The sequence below is a fragment of the Hippopotamus amphibius genome, chromosome 5 (assembly GCF_030028045.1).
Source record: "Hippopotamus amphibius kiboko isolate mHipAmp2 chromosome 5, mHipAmp2.hap2, whole genome shotgun sequence".
In the NCBI taxonomy this organism is placed as follows: Eukaryota; Metazoa; Chordata; class Mammalia; order Artiodactyla; family Hippopotamidae; genus Hippopotamus; species Hippopotamus amphibius.
The window spans coordinates 64606798-64627964 of NC_080190.1; the positions used below are offsets into that span (position 1 = coordinate 64606798).

Genomic DNA, 21167 nt, shown 5'->3' on the forward strand with positions numbered 1-21167 from the left:
ACTCTTCTGCCCCTCCCACGCCCGGGGGCCCGTCCCAGTGGGCAGGCCCAGATTTGCTCTGCTTGGCTCAGCCTCCAAGTTGGAAACTCCGCAGCTGGTGAAGAGGGTAATTCCTGCTCAGCTTCCTTCCCCACCCAGCAACTGAGGCCTCCAGGGAGGGCTGGGGAGGGCACCCATCCTCCTTTTCAGGTCCTCCCGTTCCTCCCTTGAGCCCCAAAGCGGTCGCTCCTGCCCTCCAGGCAAAGGCGTCTTTTCTTTTTGTGCCTGTTTATTTCCCAAGAGGGGAGCTTCGGCCAAGAGTCCTGTGAAAGCAGCTCTGTTCTGGGCCTCGCTGGGCCCTGGCTCTCTCTCCTCAACTCCTTTCTGGGAAAATGTGACATCTCCAGCTCCCCTCTGCTCTGAAAGGCCCTTCTGGGTGCAGTGGGGGATGGGAAGAGGACTGTGGGGGAGGGAGGGAGGAGAGGAGGGCGGAGGCCTTCCTTCTGTTTTGGGGGTAGCTAGGGCTCATCCTGGGCCACATAACCTGGGGGCCTACTCTCCCCAGGAGGGAGGAGGGAGCCGGGGTCCCCCTTTGGCCACAGCACTGGCTACTTGTGGAGCAGCAGCCGGACCCTCTCCTGTTTCCATCCCGTCCTGCTGCGAGGCCACTGAGCGTGTGCACTCTGCCCTGAGTGTGGCCCTGGCCTGGCCCCCGGCCACCACCTACCTGTACTATGCTGTGGCCCTCAGGGATGTCCTCGGGAACGCTGGCCTCATAGCTGCTCTGCAGAAAGATGGGCCGGTTGTCATTCACGTCCAGGACAGTGACAAACACAGTAGCTGTGCCCGTGCGCCGCTTGCCCACAGGGCCGTTGTCTGTAGGAGGTGAAGGAGGATGGGTGTTGGCAGCTGCCGAGGGGCATGTTCCCGGGCACCAGCCGGAGGTACGCCCTATTCCCCCACCTGCTCTGGCCTTTGCAAGGGGTGGCTCTTTGTCTCTTTAGATTAGGAACAACACTGACCACAACTAATATGTTCCAGGCACTATTCTAACTCATTCAGTCCTCACAGCAAGCCTGCCAAGTGGGCGCTGCTAACATCAGCCCCATTTTACAGAGGAGGCAACCGAGCCACGAAGTGGGTTGAACAGTGGCCCCCAAAAGATACATCCATGGCAAATCCCTGGGAACCATACATGTAACCTTATTGGGAAAAAGGGTCTTTGGAGATGTAATTAAGTTAAGGATCTTGAGATGAGGTATCCCGGATTATCTGGGTGGGCCAGGAACCCCATGACAAGGTCCTTATGAGAGAAAGGCGGGGGGAGGGGGAGGGGGGATTTGACACCGAAAGGAGAGGCCATGTGAAGTTGGAGGCAGAGACCAAAGTTCTGCAGCCACAAGCCAAGGAACACTTAGAGCCACCAGAAACTGGAAGAGGCAAGGAAGGATTCTCCCCAGAGCCTTCGGAGGGAATGCGGTTCTGCCAACACCTTAATTTTGAACTTCTGACCCCAGAGCCATGAGAGAATAAATTTGTTCTTTAAGCCACCAGGGCTGTGGTCATTTGTTACGGCGGCCCTAAGAACCAGATACAGGTACTGCGATGACAAACCTGACTGCTGTCGGGGCCAGGAGGGTAAGGTCCACACACCTGGGTGTGCCTGCCTCAAAGGGCAGCTGTCCTCTGCTCCTGTCCACGCTGGACAGGCAGAATGGGGCCCAGCGACACTAGATCTTCTGATTTCTCAAGAGAAATCAAACATCTGAGCTTTTAAGTAAAATCTCCTGATTTTTAAACAGTCACAATGCATTGTCATTTCTTATGAAACATGAGATGGGTCAAACACGCTTGCAGGACAGATTGGATCCCTGCATTCAGGGATGTGGGCTCTGCTTGATTTCTAAGCCTAAAGTATCCAGGGGTTCTGCCCCTTCAGTTCCCTGCAGGACCCTCCCAGGGCTGGGGAAGTGGCTCAGCCCCAGGGGCAGCTATTGGGTCATCCTCCCTGGGAGAAGAAGCTTGTGCCCGGTGCTGCGTGTCCAGGCAAGGATGGCCACCCCAGGAAGGAGTGCTGCTGCTGCTGCGCTTGAACCCAGATTAAGCTGGGACCGCAGCAGGAATCTGTCACCATGTGGGCCATAGGGTGCAGCCAACATGCAGAAGGCAGAGCCAGGCAATGCACAGAGACTGAGGCCTGGTGGCATCACCTGAATCCCAAAGCCTGTCTCCGTTAAAGCTCCATCTCCCTGTGGACTGGTTTTGTGAGCCTGCGCTGCTGAAGTTAGTTTATTTTAAAATTTGCCACCAAGAGTCCTAACGAACCCAAAGGTACTGCTAGAGGTGACTTCCTCCAAAAAGCCTGCCTTGGTCACCCCTGCCCATGCTTCCACCACCCTGTGTGCTCGCGACCCTTGGGCCATCCCCTCTCCCGTTCTGCTTTGTTCTGGTTTTGCAGGGAGTTGTCTAAATGCTGGTCTCCCATCTGGCTCCCACAAAGCCTCTGCCACACCACCTTAGCACGGAGCACCAGGTGCCGAGCCTCAAGGCCCACAGGTGCGCAGTAATATACTGTGTAATACACTGAGGGTCTGGTTGCCCATTCTCCACTGGCATCAGGGCAGAGCCTTTGGCTTAAGGCCTGGCTCTTGGAAGGCCACCCCGACATGAACGCCGCGGCTGGGCTGGCGCCTACCGATGGCCTCCAGGACGAGCGTGTATGAGGCTGTGGTCTCCCGGTCCAGGCTCACGACTGTTCTCACAACGGCATCGCGGTAGCCAACGCTGAACTTGCCATCTACGTTTCCACCTGTGGACAAGTGAGGATGAAACTCCAGTCAGGAAACGGGGCTCCGGGCCAGGGAAAGGGCGGCGGCACGCAGGCATGCAGCTCTGCTGTGTGGGACCACCACTTCCGGGGTGGCCCGGGGGTGAAAGGCAGGCTGTCCTTGCAGCTCTGCCAGGGGAGGGGGTCCTGGGGGGCTCCGATGACGGCATGGCCTATGTGAGCTCAGGCGAACTGCAGAACGCCTGAAATCAGAAGGGTCGAACGTCCACTGAGCACCTACTGTGCACCAGGCACTTCGTGGAGCATCTCCTCTCATTCGTACTATCGCTACTTCACAGAAGGAAAGTGGTCCTTTAGTGAGGTTATGGGGTACGGTCACCTACGCGGGGTGCAGGACTCCAACTCGGCAGGCTGATTCCCGAGCCTATGTTCTTCTCCATTCGGCCACCTGCCTGTCTGGTAGAAAAGTCTGAGCAGTTAACCTGGGTTGGGGCTTTTATATGTGGCCAAGGGCTTTGGGGTCAGCCGAGCGTTCTTGGGTCCTCTGAGTGGGGACTCCTGGGGCCTCCACAGATTAAAGAGTAAGGGCAGGTGGACAGGAGACAGGTGTTACTGAGTCTTCCTGAGTTCTGGGACAGGTGGGAAGGGTGAGGGTTTCCTCCCAGAGGTAGACACAAGCCAGGAAAAGACTCCATCAGAACAGCGTGGAGACCCTTCCCCTGCCGGCTGGGAGGCAGTGAGGCATTCTGGGCAGCAGAGGGCGCCACTGCACTGGGTTTGGGCTGGCTTGGCAAAGGACACTGCACAGCGCCTGGCAGAACACGCAGAATTAAAATCAGAGAAATCTAGGGCTGTGAGGGCCCTCAGAGCAGCAGGAACTGGCCACACGGAGGGTCTGGGAAGTCATCAGGTCCTCCCTTGTCCTCACATGGTTTGCCCCTGGGGAAAGGCCCCTGTTCCCCGAGCCTCCAGCATCTGTTCCCCAGTGTCTGAAGCACTGTCTACAAGGGACACCATCTGGCTCCAAGGGGCAGGGGAGGAACTAAGACACAAGCAGTGCTGGGGGCCAAACCATGGCCAGCGCCACGTGGGGGTCTTGGTACCAGCCTCTTCCAGAGCAGTCTCGAGGGCCAGCCTGGAAGGAGCTGGCCTGAGGGTGTGGGGCGCCTTTAGGGAGGGGAAGGTGGGAGAGGATCTGGAAAGGAGAGGGGGAGGCCTAGGAGGTCACCTTGGCTGTGGCAACTGTGGATGGGCTGTAGTCTGGGATTCCTTGCTCCAGGGGAGAGGCATCAGGGAGACTGGTGCGTGCACGAGCACGTGTATATATGAGCGTGTATCTAATGCAGCGACAGGTAGGCCATGGGCAGAGGGAAGAGTGAGCCAGTAAAATGGCCGAGGGGGGACTGAAGAATGTGAAAGAACTGCCCTGCTCCCCGCCACGCACCCCAGCACCTCTTAGGTGTGTCATGGACTGGAGAACGCTGGTAGACTTCTAATCCAGGAATGACTAACATGTGGCGTGTTTGCCACCACCTACCAAGCCTACTGTCATGGCAGACATCACTAATCAATCATGGCTCCCTTTCACCTGTTGAGCCAGGACATGGCCTCATAGTATTTCTCCACAGCTCTCTAAATGGTAACCCTTTGACACTTTTAAGCCAAAACGATTTCACTCAGAGACATCTAAACATCTACCTCTAAACAGATGCAAATTCTCATGAGTCTCCAGGGAAGGACAAGGCCACATTTCTCTGCTCACTGCTTTGTCACCCTGATGTGGGGTGGAGTGGGGGGGGCAGCGATCCTCCCCAGGAGTCACTGGCTCCACCACCCTCTCATATAAACCTCAGGAAGTCACCTCCCCCCATCCCCAAAAAGGTTCAGGAGGCCCCCAGAGAGCCAGACCAGAGGGACCCAGGAGCAAAGCCCCTGGGAAAGTCAAGAGCAAACCCTCAGGGAGGCCCCAGCAGGGGCAAAACCTGATGGCTAACTCAGGGCCCTCCCCCCTCCCCCCTCCAGGCTGGCTGCTCGTGTGGGAGGGGGCGGAGGCAGGGCCGCACCTGTGATGAAGTAGCTGAGCTCCGCGTTGAGGCCCACATCGTTGTCGGTGCAGTTCAACCAGACCACCCGGAACTCCCGCGGCACGTCCTCGGACACGGAGACGTTGTACACGGCAGGGAAGAAGGTGGGTGTCTCGTCATTCACGTCCAGCACTGTGGGCAGAGCTGGCGCTCAGGGCTAGGCCTGGCTTCCCCTCTAAACAACCAGCTCCAAGGCAGCGGCTCAAGCCACAGACCAACAGGAAACACATTTCCTAGGAGTCGACCCCTGCCGGTCACGAGCTGAGGCCCTCGCGGCTGCTGGGGCCAGGACAGAGCCGGCCGGAGATCCGCACCCTCCCGCAGCTCCTGTTCCCCTCGCTGCTGCTCACGCCGTCCAAACCCCAGAGCCTCCCTCCAGGGTGTGCCCAACAGCAACGAGGACAGCGGTCATGACGACGGTGGGGACAGCCATCAGCACTTCTCAGCTCCCCGCACCCGCCGAGCCCAGGCTAACTGCTGCCTGTCCAGGACCACGTGGCCCTCACATCGTCCTCACCAGGCAGCCACCGTTAGACACACGGCATAGACAAGGAAGCTCACAGCGACTGAAGGACTTGTCCAAAGTCATACAGCAAGAGAGGGGTGGGTGGGGGTCTTGGGGAGGCATGTCCCCAGTTTGTCCCAGGGAAAGTACCTGGCTTTGAGAACTAACCCCTTCCCCCCCCCCAAAAAAAAGTCCAATTTCCCTTATCAATTTGTTTTTTTCAGCTCTGCACACCAGGCCCCTATTCCTTGGGCAGATGGGGCTTGGGATGACCTTCATAGTGAAATGGGCCCCACCGCACTTTGGCTCCTCTTTGTGGTAACACCAGGAGAAATGATGGGTTCATTTCATGACATGGCTTCTGTTGAGCCTTGGAAAAAAATCTGGGGTCCTCTTTGAGAGGACCGGACACCCACCCTGTCAATTACTGGCACAGAGTGGGTCCTCAAACTGGCACCAGGAACCCACAAGCCTTGGACCAGCAGGAGACAGAACATTTGGCTCTCTCTCCTCTTCATCGTCTTGGGTCGTGATTAAGAAGGGTTCATGTTTGTGCCAAGCCAACCACCCCCCACCCCCCATCCCATGGAGGCTGGCAGGAGCCAGCATGGGACAAGACCTGTCCTAGAGAACAGGCCACATCCTGCCTGTTACACTCTGAACTTATCTCCCTGGGGTTACTCCTGGCCCTCTGGCAACAGCTCACGTCTACGTCCCAGTTTTGTCTTAAGAATTAAAGATACAGCTGGAGTAGACGAGAAATAGTAATCCTCCTTGGCCTGGCCCTGCCCCAGTAGAGGATGGAGACAGTGGGAATTATTGAGAGGGCCCCAAGGAGATGAGGAATCTTAGGGAGTCTGAGAATCTCAGCTGCCCTCTTCCAGGGTGATGCCCTTCCACCGGGACTCCAGGCGCTCCCCACACGTGGGAGGGGAAGCGTCCCTTTACATCTCCAACTAGAAACTCTGTGCCTCTAAGAACGACATCAAAGGGTTTTGAATCTCCCCTGCCTGCTCGTGACCCCGAGGGCGCCGTCCCTGCTCAAGCCCTCTCTGCTGCTGCAGGGTCAGAGACAGGGACCTTAGCAGGGGGGGGTCCTGGCACTGCCCCCGGGCTCCGGGGCCTTGAAGGCAGTGACCTGGTAGGAAGGAGGCTCTGCGGGCATTTTTGACGTGGTGGAGACAGAGAGGACTCTGCTGTGTCAAATGGCTCCAGTTGAAGACGGCGCCCATTGACAAGGCAGCCTGTGCCGCCTGGACCGTGGACAGCAGTGGTGAGCTCCCAGCCCGCCTGGCGCTGCCCCAGGGCCTGTGCCATGTGCTCAGCGCAGCAGGAGACACCCTCAGCCCTCACCTCGGATGGTGAGCGTGCCGGTGGAGCTCTTGGTGGGCGTGCCCGCGTCGCTGGCCACCACACGCAGCTGGTACTCGGCGATGCGCTCGCGGTCCAGCTCGGTGGTGGTGACCACGACCCCGCTGCTGCTGCGGATGAGGAAGTCCACGCGGGGCATGCCCACCTGCATGCGGTAGGACACCTGCCCGTTCAGGCCCTCGTCCAGGTCAACAGCCACCACCTGAGGGAGAGGAGGAGCCGCGTGAGGGGTGGGGTCACCAGCAGTACACTCATTCCCCGAGAGGGACTCCCTCCTTCCCCCGACCACGCTCAGCTCCAGCAGACACCCCTGCTCTCCCAGAGCCTCAGGCCAGGCCACTGTCCCCAGTGCCGTCTCCCAGATGCTCTTTAAGGGGGCAGCATGTCAGAGCTGAAAGGTATCCAGATGTAACAAGCGGGGCCGGTAGTCGGGAGGGGTGGGAAAGGGGCTTTTCAGAATAAGGGTCCAGGTCCACAGCCCTCCCCCACCTCAAAACCCTGCTCTCCTCATTAGGAAGCCCTCCCAGACGCACCCCGGCTGGCCTGGACCCTCCAAACTTGGCTGTCTCCCTCACCCCCGGCCCTCCTGCCACTGGTTAGGAGCAGCGAACAGCTCAGACCCCTTCAACTACGTGGAGCTCGGCTATATAGAACACGGGACCAAAAGAACTCCCTCCCCTGCTTTGTTCTGATTTGTAAGACAACAAAAATAAGATGATATAAAGAACTTGTTTTTAAAAGTCACTCGAGGATTTGATTATTATTTTAAACAGGCCATTTGAGGCCATGTGTAGGCAAACCTCCTGCCAGTCCCTACATTGCTCCCATTTGCACCGCCCGTCCTGAGGAGAGAGATCCTGACTCAAGACCCTGATATGCTGAAAGTTTTACAGAAGAGGATTCAAGGCATTTGGAAAAAAAAAAAAAAAAAAAGTGCAACAGTAGTTAAAATAAGAGCTTTGGATCAAGCCAAGACTCTCAGGATTGAAAGACAATGTCAAAGTCATTTGGTCTAATTTACGTCCGACATGTTGGACAAGACGGTATCCAGACTCAGCTTGAGTGCGTTCCGTGATGGGGCGCTCACTACTTCAAATTTATCTGCACACAGCTCTAATCCCTGGGAAAGTTCTTCTACATATTCGGCAGAAATCATTACTGGCTGATGTTGTAGAAGGGACCAGGGGAACCACACAGCTCGAGTCAGAGCCCTCTTCCTGTATCTGAAGACAGTTTCCCAGTTAAACGCTCCCAGCGCCTCCAACCATCTTCGCGTGACTCTGAGCCAGTTCCTTGTGAACTCAGAAGCTGTGCTGGTGGGCATTTCCCTTCTCTGCTGTCTGTGAGCCCTGGAGAACCAGGTCTGGGGGCTCACCTGCTCTCTCACCAACTCCCCTATTCAGGGGACTCCTCAGGGACTGGCTGCTGTTCCCTGGGTCGCAGCTCCCCCTGCTGGGGGTTTGGGGAGAACGTTCTGTTGGAGAGACTGAAAGCTCCCTGGAACCTCCATCTCCTTTTACAGATGAAGAAACTGAAGCAGAGTGGGCCTGCAGGGCATGGCCAAGGTGAACCGCTCTGGCACCCTGACAACCTTGTCTTCTTCAAATGGGATCAGGCTAACCCTGTGGCACGGGATCCCTCTGTGTCTTGGGTATAAACCCTCATAATAGACACAAATCATGAGCACATCGGCTACCGTGGATTTCCCGCAGTCCAAGTGCCAGCTGTTTACACATGTGTCTGACTGAATCCCCACAGCACAGCCAGCCAGGTACTCTTCGGATCCCCATTTCACAGGTGAGACAACAGAGGCCCAGAGAGGTTAAATAGTGTGCTCCAAGTCACCCAGCACACAGGTGGTAGAGCTGGGGTCACCATGTTGGTCATACTCCAAAGCCCATCTCTTAACTTTGAGAGCCTTCCAGTGTTTCTAAACAGCCCCTATTAGGGCACCACCTCCTCTGAACCTGCGCCTCCAGGGCCTCCTTGTCCAGAAGGGTGATGAAGCAGGAGGCAGTTCAGGCCCTACCTCTTTGTGGCCACAGGGACTTGGGCAAATCTCTTTAAGTCTCCTGAAAAGTAGGGGAAGCCCACTCATTGTGCGGCTCAACCTTGGGGCTTATAGGAGAGCACAGGAGACGGGGCTACCCATGGAGGTGGGATGCCTGGGCTACTCTCGTCCAACTTTCTTTGTGCTCTAGAACCACCTACAGAACCACCTGCAGGCATGAAGTGTTGAGGCTCTTGGGTCAGACCTCCACAATCAGGCCCTGAGAAACCGATTTGGCATCCCAGAATTCTGTCTTTGCCTCCCTCCCTCCCTCTGCATTTAACCATCTCCTGTGGTGCTTTCCCTTCAAGACCCAGCTCAAGCCCCTCCTCCTCCAGGAAGCCTTCCATTCCCATCTCTCCAAGCACTGGTTCTCCACTCTGGTGTGGGCTGTGTGCTGTCTGGTGGTCTCTGGCGGCCTCCCCTGCCCCACCCTGCCAAGTGCCCATCACAAGGCTGCACACACACAGCACCCACTGCCCCCTTGCTGGCTGGCTGGTGACGGAGACGACAGAGAGCAGGCTCTGGGCCAGGAAAGGGAAGCTCACCTGGTAGACGGAGACCCCCGCAGGGGTGCCTTCAAGCACCTCGGCCACAAAAGGCAGGTTCTGAAAGGTGGGGTCATTGTCATTGAGGTCCAAGAGGTTCACAAACACTGTGGCACTGCTGGTGGCTTTCAGAGGGGGTGTGCCACCTAGGGGGACCAGGCAGAGAGCGGGGGAGAGGAGGGGGAAGAGGGGTGCAGGAGGAAAAGGGGGAGGGAGAAAGACGATTCAGTGGCTCTCCATCCCAGTGGCCCCTCCAGGAAGCAGCCCGGGCCTGGCACCCCCAGCCCTCTCTGCTCCCCAGGGGCGCTCTGGTGGGGTAACGACTGGGAAGTGGGTGTCACTCCACTCTTGGTCATCAAGACACAGCCCTCCTGGGTTGGCCCCAGGACGCCCAGAGGACATGCCACTGGGGGAGGTCCCCAGGTCACTGAGTGTCAGGGGCCACAGCACAGGCGGGAGGGGCACGTACAGTCCGTGACGGAGACGACAATCTTGCGCATCAGCTCCGCCTCATGGGGGTCAGGGTTCTCCCGGTCCAGCACGACGTGGGTGGTGCGGATCTTGCCTGTACTGCTGTTGAGGCTGTAGAACTTGTTGGGCGGCTGGATGCTGTACACCAGGGTGCCGTTCTCCCCCAGGTCTGGGTCAATGGCCACCACCTGCCCAGGAGGAACCGACCCCTCTACTGAGCCCAGCCCAGGGAGGGTGTCTCTGTGGGCCGGGCTGCCTGCCCAGGTTGTCTGCACTCACACACCAGTCTGGGGCACCCCACTGCCTGGGAGCAGGACACATCCTCGCTCAAACTTGGGAAGTGGGTCTCCCTCCTGGCTTCAGCAGGGAGGTCTCTGGGGGTTGGGAGGCAGGAGGTTCAGAAGATGAACCAGTGCTGGAAGTCCTGGGCTCCTTGGCTTCTCAACCCACTGTTTTGACCTTAGGTAAGTCCCTTTCCCCACTCAGGCCTCGGCTTCTGATCTATAAAAGCAATACCTAGCACCCCCTAGCATATAGGAGGCTCCCTGAACCCCACAGACGCTAGGCCTTCTCTACCTACCGTGTCAACAGTCTTAGGAGGAAGACACCTATAACTAAGCCCATTTCACAGATAAGGCACAGCGAGTCTCCCAAAGTCTCCCAGCCTGGAAGTGGCTCTAGGTTCCTCCAGCAGGCAACACCGCCAGTGTCATTCCTTTCCAGACATGCAGGGTAACATGTTCATGGGGCTTTGGGGGGAGCAGGAGTCCCTGTAGTGCATGACCATGGAATTCTTCAGGGTGGGAGCTGGGAAGGGCTAGGGAGTCCAAATCCTTGATGATCTTTTGAAAAGATTTGAAACCCCGGATTTTGGGAACTGGGTTCCTCATCATCAAACCCTCTCTTCTTTCTTTTGGAGCTTTAGATTGTGAGGCAATTTGAAAAGAATTAGGCCTCTTGTGACACCAAGGATGACAGGGCATGGGAAGGGAGCCATGGATAAATCCCCTGGTTTGGAGGGTGGGCCCCAGTAAGTTGGGACAGTCATGGGGCTGGAGACAGGGGAGGCTGGAGGAGGGAGAGGCCTGAGTTTTCCTGGAGGGGAGGAACACCATCCCCGAGAAGGGAGAGGGTCTCAGGACAGGGGTCCCAGACACTCTGGCCCTTTTAACTTTCCAGCTCTGCCCTTGGTTCCCCACTTGTAAGCCCCTTCCCATGAAGGGATCAACCTCAATGCTGACCTAACCCAGAGCAACAAACCCTACAGCCCATTCTCTCCCAGGTCCCCATGCCCACCAATTCCCTGTTCTGCAGGGAACTTCTCAACCATCCACCTTCTATAAGGGGAAAACAGAATTCAGAGAGGCATGGGCCAGACTCAGTGTCACCCAGCACCAGCCTTGCAGCCGACCCAGCTCCCACCCTGGACAGCAGGGGCACCCACCCTGGCTCACCCTCCACCATGTGCTGCAGGGGCCACTGCAGCACCAGACATGGACAAGATCAATAGGTGGTAGTGACCGTAGTCCCAGGGGCCGCATCAGGACAGTGTCATTCTTAACTCCAGGACACTCGGCGATGACAGCCTGGCCTCGTCAGCTCCTTCATCGTACTTGATGTGGGGCCTCTTGCGCTTTGGCAGCAGAATCTGTCCCTCCTCTGGCTTAATCCCCAGCTGGCGGTGTCTCAGGGGCCATTAGATCAGAACAGACAAATGGGCTGTCCTGCCGAGGGTGCCCGTCTGCCCCTGGGCCCCAGGGAGGCCAGGGAGAGAGGCCAATGGTGGTGCTGAACCCCGAGCCACTCTGGGCCCCTTTTCTGCTTTAGAGACTGGGACATGGCTCTACTCCCACCCCAGCTGCTCAGCTCATCTCCTCCCTTCTCAGCCTTGCTGTGCCAAGGGGGGTGGGGGAGGCCCCAGCCTTCCAGACCTGAGGAGCCCTCTGTGCTGTGCACATGGCACTCAATTCCTCCAGCCTCTATAATGGGGACCCAATCACCCCTGTACTGACAACAAGAGCCCTGTCCCCTAGGCTCTGCTGGTAGCATTTCAGCCAGGCAAAGGCATCCCACTGATGGACAGAGGAAACCAGCAAGCCTTGAGTTTCTACAATGTTTCTCTTGAGTTAGAGGAGGGAGATAGTTTTTATTCCCATTTTTCTGGATAGGAAAACTGAGGGACAGAGCAGTTAAACCACCCATTCCAGGGCAGCAGCCTGTTGCTGAATGCTCTGAGATACCTTCCCCTATCCCCAAGTGCTGGAGCAAGGGTACCTTGGGCAGCTGCTTCCAAGTGACCACGGTTGGGGCTGGGCACTGACTCCTGGCCCCTTGGCCCACTCCCTGGTCATGGGATGGGGTGGGGGCAAAGGAGAAGGCGGTAGGCTGGGACCCCTCCTGCAAGCTCCCTGCTGGGCGATTGTGTAGAATCTTACCACTTTCTCCTCATTTATTTCCCATTTCACGCTTGTCATTTTTCTCCTGGCCTGACGGGGAATAATTCTCTCCCTCTCCCCTTTCCTTTATTTTGCTGGAGGGCTTTGAAAGGCTCTAAATCAATGCCCATCAGCCAGGTCCTTGAAGGAGGCTGCAGGAGCGGGGAGGGAGAGTTGGGCCAAAATCTCACTTCCAAACAGAGAATGGCCACTCTGCAAGCTCACACCCATGTGGGTAGACACTCGTGGTGCACAGGTGCACACAGACATCCGCCTGGCCAGCTCCTGGGGCACACGAACGAGGCACAAGCTCGTCTGCACACAGCTCTGAAAAAAATCACTGGAATCACCCTGCACTTCAGACTCCAGGAGCTGTGGCCAGGACCCCCTCTAGAGTCCTTGGTCATACATCCTAATCTCCCTCTCACAAGGAAGACCTGACCCCACCTGGTGCAGAGGGGAACCAGGTAGGGTGGAGAAGAAAGGCACACAAGTCCATTAACAGCTCTCATTCACAAGTACTGAACCCTTACAATGTGCCTGGCGCTGTGCTAGGCACCGGGGCTCAACAGTGAACAAGACATGTGATTCCAGCAGGGGAGGCCGTCGTTGGCGACAGCTACCATTTGCTGCCCACTCGCGTGTGCTGGTGTATTTGGTGCATTTTGGCTCAGTAAGTATGACTACAACTCTGTCAAGTGGAGACTTTATCCCCATTTTCTCCTTCAGAAGGTGGGAACACAGAGAGGTTAAGTAACTTGCCCCAGGTCACACAGCATGTAAGTAGTAGGGCTGGGATTAGAGCCCAGACATTTTGGTACCAGAGGCTGCCCACTTAATCACTGAGCTATCCTGCCTCTTAATAAGCAAGCAACCTAACAAACAGATAAACACACGGATTGTGGGGACATCTCCAAAAGAAATGGAGTGTAAAGAGGTGGCATTTTAAGCTGGGACAGAGGGAGGAGAATGAGCAGTCTTGGGAAGAGTGGGTGGGGGTGGGGGTGGAGTAGAGGAAGATGAGCACCCTGGGGGGCGGGAAGAGCTTGTGCACAGGCTCCACGGTGGGAAAGAGTTCAGCAGGTTCAGTAAACTGAAAGGCCGTGCGCCATGCGCGCGTGCGTGCGTGCGTGTGTGTGTGTGTGTGTGTGTGTGTGCGCGTGCGTGCGCAGATGGGTATGTGTGGTGGGGGTGTGTGGTGGGTATGAGAAGGGGAGTGGGAGATGAGTCAGAAGGTGGGCCAGTTTCCGTTCAAATATCACCTCCTCCTTGATGTCACCTCTGGGTTAGCTGTTCCCTCCCTGAAGCCCACTTTTCTTGCACCTCAGCCACAACCCCTACCTCACCCAGGGCCGTTGTGAAGCCTTAGAAGGCCCCAGGGGCCCCCCGTCAAAGGTATTACAATGTACCCACGTATATATGCATACACACATTTCACAGCTATAAAATCTGAAACAATTTTTATGACTATTCCTTTTGAAATTATTTTGCTATGACAAAATTAATGAATGGGCTTATTAATTTCTGGCATCCTGACAATCATCACATGTAACTGGGAATTCCAGAAAATTCTGGAAAATTCTCCATAATTCTAGAAAATCAAACCCACAGTTTGTCCTCAAATGCAATGAAATTTTTACACACGTTAAATACCGTAATTTCTAAAGTTGTCATAACATATTTGGCAGATGTTTAATATAACAAGCTTTATTTCTGATTCTGCTCTTTCCTTTTGAAATTCTGAGTCATTAACATTTTTTTTTTCAGGTCTCTAACACTACCACGAGTCACTGAAAAGCTGAAGTCCCCCACCCCTGTGGCTGCCCCAAGCTGGGGGCGGAACGGCCACGTCCACTCTGCACAGAGGGGTGGACTCACATGTCCATCTCCCCAGAGTTAAGGTGGGGCAGGTCCTGTGGGCCAGGTAGGTCCAGTAAGGACTCTGGCTTTTACACACGGTAAGGTGGGAACCAGTGGTGGGTTTGAGCCTAAGAGTGACACGAAGCTCCTTGAAGGCAGAGAGGAAACTTGCTGCTTCCTGTACTCCTGAGCCTGCCAAGCACAGGGCCTGGCCCGTAGGAGGTGCTCACTGAAGGTCTGTGGAGGTTTCCTGGAGAATGAGGAGGCGCTGGGCAGCACGCCCCTGGCCCATTGTCCATAACTGCTCATGGTTCAGAGGACGTGAGGAAAGGCTGGAGATCTGGAGACGGCTACCGGGGACCTGACCTGGGAAATGCCCAAGGGCAAGTGCAGTCCCAGCCTGGCCGACTTACTCTTTGCTGGGCAGGTAGACTCTTTAATAATGGCATCCCTGGCTGCTGTCCCATGCAGCCACTTTCTCCCCTCACTTTCCTTGGGGAGGAATTTCCCAGACATGTAAAGCAAAGGTAAGAGTTGACCAGACAGGTGTTCAGCAGTGGGCATGCTGCCCCAGCTCTTGGGGTCTCTGGCTGGGGTTGTCCTAGTCTACAGCCTTAGTGTCCACGAGGTGGCAGCAGAGAGGGCCCATCAGATCTGCAGCCTTCAGAGAGCACAGAGGAAAGGGCTTGGGGAAGGGGTTGTCAAATCTGGCCTTGAGCTGGAAGAACTCCCCCAACCTGGGGCTTTGAGAAAACAGAGATTCCAGATCCCTCACCCCCGCCCTACTGGAACCCTTGGGAGGGAGACCTGCCCACTAGTTGAGAGTCATTTGGATCTTGAACATGTAGAAAAGAAGACAGGACAGATGTGACGGTCACCCCCTCTCTCCCTCCCTCCCTTTCTCTTTCTGTCCTTCCTTCCAGGTTGACATCCTCTCCCATCGAGACCAGGTAGACTGTGTCACTACCGGCTGTGGCTGGGGAGGGGTGGGGGCGGGGAAGCGAGGCATCGCCAGCCTAAGGGTGCCCGCACTCAGGGCGGGGCAGCCTTCCTCGAGAGCCGGACAGGAAAGTTACCATCCCTCCTCCCAACCCACCCGCGTTCTCCAGCTCCTCAGGACCTGGGCCATCCGTCAGAGGACCCCTGAGCCAGCAGAAGCATAAAGCCCAGGTGGTTTCAAAGTCAGTCAGACGTGGGTTCGAGTCCTGACACTCTCCCTTACTACCTTACTAGCTCTGCGACCTTGGGCAACCCCTCAAATGCTGAGCCTCCATTTCCTCCATTGTACAGGGGGAGCAGGGAGTCCACCTGCCACGCAGGATCACTGGGAGGATGAGAGAATTCATGAGACATGCCCAGCACAGCACCTGGCACGGCCCAGCATTCAGCAAATGGGGTTGCTGCGACCTGTCAGGTTCACGTCTACCACAGGGCTGGCTGGGGTCTGTGGGGCTGGACGTCTGGGGAGAAGCCTCCCTGAATGAGGCCAAATGGGGCACAAGTATGAGGCGGAAGGAAAGCCTCACAAATGTGAATCCCGGAGCGGAGCAGAGCAGATCGAGTGGCATGCTCGACGCCGGTGTCACTCAGCTTCCCCAGGACTCTGCCCTCCCTTCCGGACGCCTGAGGTTTTTGGCCATGCCTCCCCCTCCACACCCTGAGTCACCTCCCTGCACGCAGCGTGCCTAGGGTCCCGTGAAAACCTGCCACATCCCATGCCAGAAAGCCCTGCGTGAGCTCTGAGTCCCTTGCTGGGGCAGCCCTGGGCCAGCTGACCCAGGCCGATGGCTGCAGGCACAGAAGTGGTGAAGGAAGGCGCTAAGGGCAGAGCTGAAGCACATGTGATTTGCGGGAGGGACTGTGCCTTGCCCGTGGAGGTTGGGGGCTCTCCTGAGGGGCTGGCCAGAGCCCTAGGGTCTGAGGGTAAGGGTGGCTATGAGCTGAAGCAGCCCTAGCTCCTGTGGCACTATCCCTGGGCTGCCTGTGCTCCTTTTAACAAAGCCTGGAGTCCACTGTCCCTAAGAACGGTGTGAGGGCTTTCCCCCAACCTCTGACTACCTTTCACCGTGCAAGAGAACTTCTGGAACTCGGCTGCAAGAGATGGTTCAGAGGGAAACCTTAAGTCCATCAGCCCCACGTTGGCAAGCCCGTAGGGCTCATGTGGGGATGGCAGACACCCCTTGACGCCGCCTGGTAGCTCTGCTTCCCAGCACCACTTACCGTGGTCACGTCAGAGTCTGGAGGGGTCATCTCCACCAGGTTGATGTAGTAGGGAGCGTCCTTCCAGGTGGGGTGGTTGTCGTTGATGTCCAGGAGGGTGATGTTCACCTGAGGAGCCACAGGGGGCACTGTGGGACGCACCTAGCTGAGCTGTGCGAGGGCAGTGCCCATGCTGGGGGACACACTTAGATGCCTGTGGGGGCACCTTGGCATTAGTTCTGGCTCCACCCACTTTGGGGGCCTTGGGCCAGGGCTTTCAAGGCCAGGAGGGAGCCAAGACCCTTCAGAGGGTTTGGGTGCTGCCCCATGAGGAGGCAGGGGGAATGGATGAGATGAGCCCTGCAATCGTTCTCATGACCTGGGACTTGTTCTGTCCACCCCAGTCTTGGCTGAAGGTGACTGACAGGGTGGGGGAGGTTTGGGGTGGGGAACCTGATAGAATCCCTAGAGCTTCTCCCGTCAGTCTCGGCTGTAAGCCAAGCAATTTCCCTGTTCACCTGCCACCCAGGTAAATTATTTATAGAGCTCTGCGTCTTATTAGCAGGGGCCTCCCATGACTGAATAGGGCACTGGGGATTTTTCTGCCACGTTCCTAGCCGAGTGATAGCAACCCCAGCCCCTCTGTCTGGGTAAGGATGGGGGTAGCTGCTGCGGGTCCGGTGAGAGCTAAAGAGAGAGGTCAGGAGAGGGCCCCAGAGGGGGAGCAAGAGAGCCAATGAGGATAAGGAGGGGAGTGGCTGGAGTGACCTGTCAGCTGCTCTTCCTGCTTCCTCTCTCACAGAGGGAGTGTCTCACTCATCCTCTTCTGCAGCTAAGAGCTCCGTCAGGACCCTCAAATGGCTCTCCTCTAGCTTCCTACTCTCGGAGGCACAAGGCCTTAGGTGGGGCTCTGGACACTCCCAGGTCCTACAAAACTGCTCATGGTAGGGAAACCGAGGCATCGCCTCAGGGCTGCACAGGTAGGGATGGGGGGGGGGGTAACAGGCCCCCAGGAGCCCTCCAGGGCCCTGCTTCCTGCTTTGAGCTGCTCTTTCTGGCAGGAATACCTGCTCCTGCTTCTTGGCAGGTGCCAAGGCAGGGAGGGAACTATGGGGCTCATGCCTTCTGCCCAGCGGGTCTCTGGGGCAGGAGAGAGACTATTTGCTCCTCCCGAGTACCCCGATGTTCCAGGTGCGAATGCCTTTGCTCCGATAGCTGCAGAGGCCCCAGGGCTGACCTTGGCTGACAATGAATCGGCACCTGCCACCCTCCCTCCACTCGCACAAGGCCTCACACTGCCTCAGGACACAACCGCCCAGGCACCTAAGTGGCGCAAGCTGAAGCTGAGCTGGGGGCAGCAGCCTGGCTGGCAAGTGGGAAGCTGGGGGCGGGGGCGGACCGGGCACTCACTGTCGCGATGCCGGTTTTCTGGTTGTGGCCCACGCCTCCATCCACTGCCCGGACGATGAGGATGTACTCAGACTTGGTCTCACGGTCCAGCAGGGAGGTGGTGGTAATTTCACCTGCGGGAGAGAGGGGTGCTTGAGAGAGGGCTTGGGTGGCCCAGAGAGGCATTGGGGAAGGAGGGCCAGAGCAAGAGTGTGAGAGAGAGATGCCTGCAAGATCGCGTGGCCTGGCTGCACGTGCGCGTGTACATGTGTGCCTGGGGGGTGGTGAGATGGTGCTCACGGGGGGGAGGGCACAGCACCCATGCCTTGGGAACCCGAATCCCAGAGCTGGGCAATATAACCCCATGAGGAGGAGGTATTTTCAGATGTGGGACGATCTAGGCTGATTATGGGGTCAGGGGCTGGAAAACAGGGCAGGAGGGCCATTTGGCCTCAAGCTCAGTCACAGAGGACCTCTCACTTAGACTGTTGACATTACCTCACTGGCTTTATCACTTGGAACTAGTTACTTAAATCCCCTGTGCCTCAGTTTCCTCATCTAGTTGAAAAGGAACAATAATAGAGCCTACCTCATAGGGCTGTTACGGGATTCATTTTGTTAATTTAGTTCTAAAGCTTAGAGCAGCATGTGGCACTATTTATTCATGTGGTCACAGAAATACAGCCAGAGGACTGAAACACACCAAGTGTTTCATGCATGGCCCAACTTGTGGCTCATTCTAGACAGCTCCACCTGCAGTGCACTGAGATTTAATAGTTACAAAGTAATTTCCTCAATTTCCTTGTATGTAACATAATGATAATGCCTTGAATTTTTTAATGTATAAACAAGTTATTCTGTTAAATATAAACATTTAAAATAGGCCGTAATCTTTGTCAGCCTGCTTTGGGCTTTTCTATTTTGGTATAACTAAAATATGGACGTCACCTGGTAGTGGCAGTGCTGTAAATGTTTGACAACTGGCTCCCCCAAGGAAAAAGAAATGGCATTTGCTGATTTCCATGGTTATAAATATTCTCACCGGGGCCCGTTTTAAGCTACCCACTTGATGGCATTGAACCTGGAGTTGGGAAGAGACGCATACAGTTGGCTCTCGTGAGCAGGCGTGAGCCAGCACAAGCTAGCTTCAGCACGTTACGGCAGCCGGGTCATCTACACCACACGTGGCCACGGGAAAGAGCCAACACTTTGAGGGCAGTGAGCCCAGATCCCAATTCTGATTATGGCCCTTTCCAAATGCTTGGCCTTGGGAAATTTACTTAATTTCTCTGAGCTCAGTTTTCTCATCTGTAAAGAGGGATTAGTCTGCTTTCAGATCAGAGCTTTGTAAGGATTAAATAACTCCAGGTGAAGTTTCCAACACTCAGAAAATGCTCACTTCCTTCCAAAGGACTGTGAGGGTTCTCCAAGGGCAGGGACTGTGTGCTATCCCCATTGCCTGAGCTGTGTGACCTGGTGCAGTTTACTTAACTTCTCTGTGCTTGGTTTATTCTATCATAAAATAAGGGAGCTGGGCCAGTGGTCCCTAGGACTCTTTCACTCTCACATTTCCCTTCCTGCCATGCTGGGCTGTCCTCTGGCCTGTAGACAGGGCTGAGAAGGGAGCTGGGGGTGGGGGCTGGGGCAGTGAAGGTGCTCAAGCCAGGAACAAAGGCCTGGCAAAGGCCTGCCTGCCGAGCCATGCTCCTTGCTGAGGTGGTGTCAATTAATCGGCAGGGCGAGGAAGGAATTAATCTCTAAAAAGTTTTAAACATGAACTTGTCGGCATGATAGATGGCTCCTCCTGTCTGGGAAATTAGATCCAATTAAGGCCACCTTTGTGGAGCAGGCCTGGCTAATCTGACCAAGGTGCTCAGAGGAAAATGCTTACACCTTTGGAGCTGAAGGCAGCAAGTGTTCAGGCAGCAAGAAAATGTCCATGTCATTATTAAAGGCCCCGGGGTGGAGATGGAGTCCCTGACTGGGAAGGCTGGGTAGGTGCTGAAAGGTCAGTGTGCCCGCCACCATATCTGGGGGCAGCACGTGGCTCTGCACAGCTTTCTAGAAGGGAGCATTGAAAGTGTGGGCTCTGGAGTCAGAAGTGCGGGCTCTGCAAGTCCTCAGTCAAGTGACGTAACCTCTCCTGTGCCTCAGTTTCCTTATATGGGAAATGGGGATGACGTGAGGCTAGTACCTGCCTCAGCGTGGTGGTAATGCTGTCAGAGCCCTTAGCACAGGGCTGAGCGCCTGGCTAATATTCGTTAACGACATGACTCTGAGCTCCCTAGAAACGCAGGCTCGCTGAGGCGGAGGCTCCAGGGCGCAGGGCGGGAGGCACCTATTCCGTCAGAGGTGGAATGGGAGGCCCAGGATGGCCCTGGGTGCGGTCAGTCTTCGTACACGTCCTGAGCTTCCAGGAAAAGGGGGATGAGAGAGAGATGCAAGGCAGACTTCGAGCAGGGAGGCACGGAAAACAGGGCCACCAACCACCTGCGGCAGGGATGGCCAGTGTCCTTCAGAGACTCCTGCTCCCTTCCCAGGCCAGAATGCCTGCTGGAGAGGGGTTGCCAGGCCAGGGACTGTGATGTTCCCCAAGGCTTCCTTGCATCTAGGCAGGGTCATTGCCTGCTTCTGGCCAAAGGGATGTGGGCACAAGTGATGTATTTTACCTCCAGGCCTGACATGTACACATATCCTTGCACAAGACCCCATGTTCTCTTTTCCCTTCAGCAGTGACCTTGGAGCCACGACACGGAAGGGCCCTTGCCTGGGTCCCAGAACCACCATGGGGAAGACTGTCCGCTGAACACAGCATTGCACTGCTGTGTGAGTTACAATCTCTATTACGTTAAGCCACTGAGGTTTCAGGGTTTGCCTGTTTGGCATCTACGAGTTCCCTTATCTAATACACAAATGGGTAATTGGAAGTGGGGAGCCTTGCACGCACATGAAGCTGACTTGGAACCTCTTTTTTTTTTTTTAATTTTTATTTATTTATTTATTTTATTGGCTGTGCTGGGTCTTTGTTGCTGCACACGGGCCTTCTCTAGTTGCGGTGACGGGGCTACTCTTCGTTGTGCTGCACGGGCTTCTCATTGCGGTGGTCTCTCTTGTTGCAGAGCACGGGCTCTAGGCGCGTGGGCTTCAGTAGTTGCCGCACATGGGCTCAATAGTTGTGGCTCACAGGCTCTAGAGCACAGGCTCAATAGTTGTGGCACACGGGCTTAGTTGTTCCACAGCATGTGGTATCTTCCTGGGGCAGGGATTGAACCTGTGTCCCCTGCAATGGCAGGCAGATTCTTACCCACTGCGCCACCTAGCAAGTCCCCTGACTTGGAACCTTTTGAGGTGAGACCATGTCTTATTCCATCCTGTTTCCCAGCACCCAGCACAGCACCTGGCAAAGAGCAGGCCCCCACTGATATCTGAATGAAGGTATGAATGAACGTCTGGGGGCCTCTCATTCTGTCCCAGCTTCTGACTCAGAA

The 21167-nt window shown here is 56.0% G+C and overlaps 1 protein-coding gene across 1 annotated transcript in view; it reads right to left on the minus strand.

The window, feature by feature from the left end:
• LOC130853933 (cadherin-23-like) overlaps nucleotides 1–21167 on the minus strand; it is a 429317-nt gene that overhangs the window by 72604 nt on the left and 335546 nt on the right. The window contains exons 24-31 of the mRNA XM_057736393.1: nucleotides 17701–17813; nucleotides 16312–16419; nucleotides 9795–9984; nucleotides 9326–9471; nucleotides 6710–6929; nucleotides 4831–4983; nucleotides 2675–2788; nucleotides 707–855 (exon numbers count right to left, since the gene is read on the minus strand). Of these exons, the coding sequence (XP_057592376.1) occupies nucleotides 707–855; nucleotides 2675–2788; nucleotides 4831–4983; nucleotides 6710–6929; nucleotides 9326–9471; nucleotides 9795–9984; nucleotides 16312–16419; nucleotides 17701–17813 (1193 nt within the window). The remainder of the gene's footprint in view (nucleotides 1–706; nucleotides 856–2674; nucleotides 2789–4830; nucleotides 4984–6709; nucleotides 6930–9325; nucleotides 9472–9794; nucleotides 9985–16311; nucleotides 16420–17700; nucleotides 17814–21167) is intronic.